The sequence below is a fragment of the Zeugodacus cucurbitae genome, chromosome 2 (assembly GCF_028554725.1).
Source record: "Zeugodacus cucurbitae isolate PBARC_wt_2022May chromosome 2, idZeuCucr1.2, whole genome shotgun sequence".
NCBI lineage: Eukaryota > Metazoa > Arthropoda > Insecta > Diptera > Tephritidae > Zeugodacus > Zeugodacus cucurbitae.
Genome location: NC_071667.1, coordinates 43,931,460 through 43,937,459, shown reverse-complemented (window position 1 = coordinate 43,937,459; position 6,000 = coordinate 43,931,460). Strand labels below are relative to the sequence as shown.

The following is a 6,000-nucleotide window of genomic DNA, read 5'->3' as shown; positions in this document are numbered from 1 at the left end:
AACGATAACAGCAGCAACAACAACAATAAGTGTAAAGTGAAAACTGTTGTTGCAACAATTATTACAATTGTAGATCGTATTCGATGTGCTTGCCATTGCCTGCCGTTGTTTTTGTTTTATTGTGGCTCTTAGTGTGATGCGGCGACGTGTTGAATTGCGAAAAAATAAGTGCAATTTATTTTAATTCCTTTTACATACAAATCTGTATATAGAACATATGTGTATCAGTATAACTGACAGCGTTTATTTGCAGTTTTTGCCGCCATTGCCACAGAAACCGAAATGCCGCTGGGTATATGTTGCAATTACTGCAACAAGAGCGACAACAACATATATATGTTAACATATTTTTTCAACAATTTTCACATTTTCGCATTATGGCTGCGAAGAGTTCTTTCAATGTCGTTGATGTTGTTGCCGGAGTTCATTTTGTATTATTACACCTTGCCTTTATTACGATTCTCTTTAGAGTGAAGCAAACTATCAGCCAACTCACATTTTTATCGATTCGATGGCGTTGCGTAGCATTAAAGCATTTCCATTGGGAAATTCACAAGTGTTGTGACGGGCAAAAGTAGGCTATTCACGAATCCCTCTGTTCGAATCAAATTGGAATTGACTACACTCCGCGGCTAATAGACGTCTGTTTGTAGGTTACATTATAATATAAAGTCTTTTCTATCAAAGCCAATTCTCGATAAAATGCAATCTTGGAAATATTAGAAGAGCTTTAAGGGGTTAGGTGAGTGTCAAAATTTAAATATTTGAAAATTTTTGTCTTATTGTACTATTACTATTGTACTATTTACAATATGTTTAAAGTAGTATCAAAAAATATCAAATCGGTCCGAGTAAATTCTGCACAACAGGCCACGTCAGTTTCAATTTCAACCTAGAGAGAGAGAGATATCTTCTGTACCATCGTTATAATGAAATTTAAGGTTTTTGATGGTTTTACTTACTGAATAATGTATTTTTAATAGTTTTCAACATTACCTTTGTATGGGAGGTGGGTGTGGTTACAATCCGATTTCCTCAATTTTTATACTGTTTAAAATGAAACGTGTCTAGGGAGTTTGGTTGATATAGCTTTGGTAGTATACGAGATATGTACAGAAAACTTAGTGGGGCGGGGCCACGTCCACTTTCTCAAAAATAATACATCCCAATATGCCCCATCATATATGACCCTTTGTACCAAATTTGATAACTTATAACTTTATTTATGGCTTAGTTATGGCACTTCATGTGTTTTCGATTTTCGCAATTGTGCCATGGAATATGTATACCAAGTTTCATCAGGATATCTAAACTTTTACTCAAGTTATAGCTTGCACGGACGGACGGACAGACAGACATCCGGATTTGAACTTTTCTCGTAACCCTGATCATTTTGATATATATATGTCACTATATCTAACTCGTTTAGTTTCACGACTTACATCCAACCTTGATGTAAACAAAACTATATTAATCTCATTAGCAACTTTGTTGCGAGAGTATAAAAATACCCTTGATTTCAACCTCTGAAACCCTCCTAGCTCCTTAACAAGGCTAAGAGGCTGTGTAATTCGATAAACAAAGATATAAGCCCTCCTTCATGCGTTAAAAGCGTTCACATAGCCATTATGAAGGGGGTACACAATAATACCTCGAGAGTGTAAAAATTTCAAGATTTATTTTCGATGTACAAAAATACAATTAAATTTTCTCAAAATTGGATTCCCTAAATTTTCAAACCAAATGGAGGCTACACAGCGGGATGGCATTATAATACCATATGTTGCTCCGATACCTAAAAATACTCTCTTTCTTAATTTACCTCATTTTTAAGACCCTTGGGAAATTTTAAGTTCATAATAAACTTTAAATATCATAACCATATTTTTATGGGTTTTAGTCAAAAATATACATATAATGCAGGTGTTCCTATTATTCTCGTTAACACTACTTTTTAAAGATAGTACTGCTTGTGGCATCGTCCGCGTTCCTAAATTATAGTTCTATATTAGCCCGCTCTATTAAAAATCCCAGTTCGTTCTTTTAAATATTAAAGAAGAAGAAGAAGAAACCTTGCCGTCTTTAAAAATTAAAAAGACTGAGTAATACAAAGATCACGAATCCACCGTCATGGAGCAAACCTCAAAAGGAGCCAAATGTGTGCAAAATCGTTTTTAAGAAGAACTTACGCTATATATCTTCAAGACATCAACAGCATAATAATGAAAGCACAATCAATTTTAATTTGAATATTTCAATTTTGCATAAATAAGCAATTTATTATTTATTCTATTATTTTTATATAATTTTCTCTTAGGTATGATATTAACATTTATTATGGCATAATTTAACTACACGCTATCTGGGAATCATTCCAATTGTAAGTTTGTAATTATTATTAGTGTAATTAAGTACTTGTATTAATTAGAGTAATAAGTATTAATTTATATGTTTATATATAAGATTTATATGTATATGTATATGTAAACTACTTTTTGGCTTTGCACGCGTGTTTGCATACAACAATGCGACGCGACATAAATTCTTACACAACTAGTTTGTATGACTTAATGAACATACTTTATAATCGCATATACAATGCTTAACAAAAAAACTTGTCGCTAACAAAACAAACATACATAACCGCACATAGGGACTTGCATTCAAACATTATTTTACAATCCCGACTTTTTTAAGTCTCTTGGTAGTTTGAATGTACATACATTTGCACATACATTTATAATGGTATATAGGTAATTATAATACATACACACAAATATTTTTTTTAGATTATATAAATAGTAAGCACAAATATTGAGCAAAGAGACGCCGCACGCCTACATTCAATTATTTACAAATTTAGCAGTAAAGAGAGGAAATCGAAAGAGAACGACTTTTTACAAATGCGAAAGATCTTTCCTATTCTATATGGATAGTTTAATATGGCTTTGTTGCTCGTTTACTTGGAAACCTAAACGTTTGAACATTGATTACCGTACTTATTTAGCACTTTCGTTTTTTCATACCACAATAAGGTTTACATATTTACACTAACATTTTAGGGAAACACTCAACTTGCACAACACCTTCTACGCACATTCTGCCACGAATGTAGCTCGTTTCAGTTAGCTCTGAAGATTTGTTGCGACTTTCCCACTGCACTTAAGCAATTGAAATTCTTTGTTTGTGAAACCAATTTTGTCTGTACTTCCGCTCCCGTTAATCTTTGCTACACCATGACTCAATAAAAATGTACAACACTTTGGGATTCTTCCAACGAGTGTGGGAAACCCTGTACCTCCCTCCCTCCTTCTCATGCATTCAGTTAGTACACCTTGTGCACTGTGGTGGATCTTTCGACACCGTTGTCATTAGCGGCGCCACCAGCACTGTTGATACTCAGCTCCTTGCCACTGCCGCTGCTGTGCATCTCCAGGCAATTGACACTTTTCGCCAACAGCTCGAATGGTGTCGCTTTCCGCATCACGACACTGCCACCAGTACCACTACTTCCACCGCTTGCTGAATCCCTTTTGTCGTGCGCTAACGGAGCTTGCGTTACACACAACTCTTCCTCTTCCTCATCGGCCTCCACATCAATGGCGGCTTCCTCCTCCGTGTCCGAGTCATCCATATCGTGCATCGATGGCGATGTCGGTGTTGGCGTTGGTGGTACATGATTGGGGTATGGCGGCTTTAACAACGAGATTGAACCCCCGCAGTTAGGTGCCACTGCGGCCGCCAGGCACCCCACGCCCTATACCAACGAAGAGAGCGGTGGCCGTGGTGGGCTTGTGTTGCGTGCTGCTGCCGCCGCATAATACTGCATGGGATGATGATGTGGAGGTGGTGGCGGCACAAATCCCGCACCAGAGCCGTCATGGTAGAGCACTGGTACGCGCACCAAACGTTGTGCGGCATGCGCCATATTCGCCATGTTGGCTGCCTCCAATTCGGCCGCCAGCTGACGTTTCCATTTGTTGCGACGATTTTGAAACCAAATTTTCACTTGTGTCTCTGTTAAACGCAGTGAGGCGGCCAAGCCGGCGCGCTCCGACGAGCTGAGGTAGCGCTTCAGATCAAATGTGGACTCCAACTGAAAGACTTGCGCACGCGAAAACACTGTGCGAGTCTTTTTCTTGCGTTTCGTTTGGTTCGCATCACCTCCTTGTGGCGAAGAGCCGTCCGAGGGTCCATCATTGCCGTCGTCTTCTTCGATAATCTCCTCGCCATCGTCGTCCGACTCATTGGAACTGCTGGGCAGTAAATAACTGGAATTCGAATGCGAATTGTGGTGGCTAAGCAATGGATGTCCGGCGTTGCCGCCGCTACTGCTAGTGGGCGTTGTCGGCTGATGCGGATGTGTCAGGTGAGGATGTTGTTGTTGGCTGTGACTGTAACCATGAGGTGATGGCGATTTGTTGCCATTGCTATGGCCATTGTTGCCAACGTTGCCGTGATTATTGCTACTGCTGTTGTTATTTCCTATATGATTTGGGCTGAGCGACGTAGGTGAGGAAGGGTTCTCCGTTGTGTTGGTTGAGGAACTGTCTGCAATGACAAAGAGAAACGAGAGAATCTAATTAGTCTGGGTGGCTATATATGCTTAAGAGTAATACGTGTTGAACTGGAATCGTTATTTTGTTGGTTGAACCAACAGACAGAAAACCCCTGATTTCCGGGGTTGCTTCTAATGCGACCCTTATCCACCGCACTGCTTGTGCTAATGTTTCTTCTGCTAGCAAATTGATTTTACAGCATTTAAACTCACTCACTTTGAGCTTCTCAATGCGCGCTCAAAGCGCAGGAGCAGTGAGCAAGCTCTCTCAACTGCATACTCGCTCGAGTGGAGAGAGTTTTGTTTGCTAGATGTTGGAAATCATATTTTATGGAACTTTGCGTAAGCGTTAAATATGTTCGTTTGTATGTATATTGTTAATATGCCTTAGTGGTGAGAAATGCAATTAAGTGGCAGCTGGTGGGCGTTTGTTTTTCCACTTTTATTCATTGCTACAGCCACAGAGTGCTAAATCCTCCGCACTTTAACTATGTAAACCAGTATGTTGACATGTTTTCTAAAATGGCTGTCCGTCGATGGAATTACCCAAAACTAACCTATTAGAACAAAGTAGAAGCAATCATAACTTATTTGTTTTAAGTTCTTTCTTTTGTGTGAAAACTTATGTTGGCTTGGAGAAGATAGAAAATAAGATTTTAAATCAAGAATTGAAACGTGTATTTTAACATTATCTCTATAGTTTAGTAGAGACAAATCAGAATTATTTGGTTAATAAAAAAGTATTTCCCTAATGTTTATGTTCACGTTATGTCCATATGTTGAAGTGATGTTCTAATGTATGTAGATGCAAACATTTTGCACTTGTAATATATATTGGTTGAAATGCTAAAGTGTCATTGCGTATATGTTTGCTCTGGTAAACCTGCATACGAGTATATACATATGTATGTTGCAAGCAAAACCAGACCCTGTTGAAAAAATAATATAACATAAATTAAGACTCATGTTACGTAAATCTCAAAGATTTCACCGAGTTCATTTTTTTAATTTTGTCTCAATAGTAAAATCTCAGAAATCGGAAAATTAAAAAACGCAACATTAATTATTATATTACAGTAGCATGATTGCAACATTTTATTGGTTTTAAATTTCCTAGAGGGCATGTGATGTATTTAGCAAATATTTGAACATGTGTGTTACTCCGCTATTTACTTAAGTACATTCCAACGGTGATAATAACGTACAAACTTAAGGCCAATTTACATGAACAAATTCAATTGCGATTGTAGTTACTTAATTTAAGAGGCCAATTAAATAGGCTTAAACTATTGGTAATGCGCGTAAACACGCTGCGCCCTCCAGCCAATACAGAATATACCCGTATAAAGTATATGTACATGTGAATATGCGGCTAAAATTCCACACACGACGCTTTGACCAGACAGTTAATCCGCCTACTCAGGCACTCAGGCATACAGTTG

The 6,000-nt window shown here is 38.1% G+C and overlaps 1 protein-coding gene across 3 annotated transcripts in view; it reads right to left on the bottom strand.

Moving 5' to 3' along the window:
• Positions 1–2,318: 2,318 nt before the first annotated feature.
• The window catches only part of LOC105219690 (homeobox protein Hmx), a 59,679-nt gene continuing 55,997 nt past the window's right edge, over positions 2,319–6,000 (bottom strand). For 2 of the 3 annotated variants that reach the window (XR_008470641.1, XR_008470643.1), the window contains exon 6: positions 4,526–4,551. Coding sequence is in view for 1 of the 3 variants with exons in the window: in XM_029045259.2 (XP_028901092.2) it covers positions 3,758–4,551 (794 nt within the window). In the remaining 2 variants the exon portion in view is untranslated. Of the gene's footprint in view, positions 4,552–6,000 lie in introns of all 3 variants that reach the window. The other variant, XM_029045259.2, reaches the window with a different exon arrangement.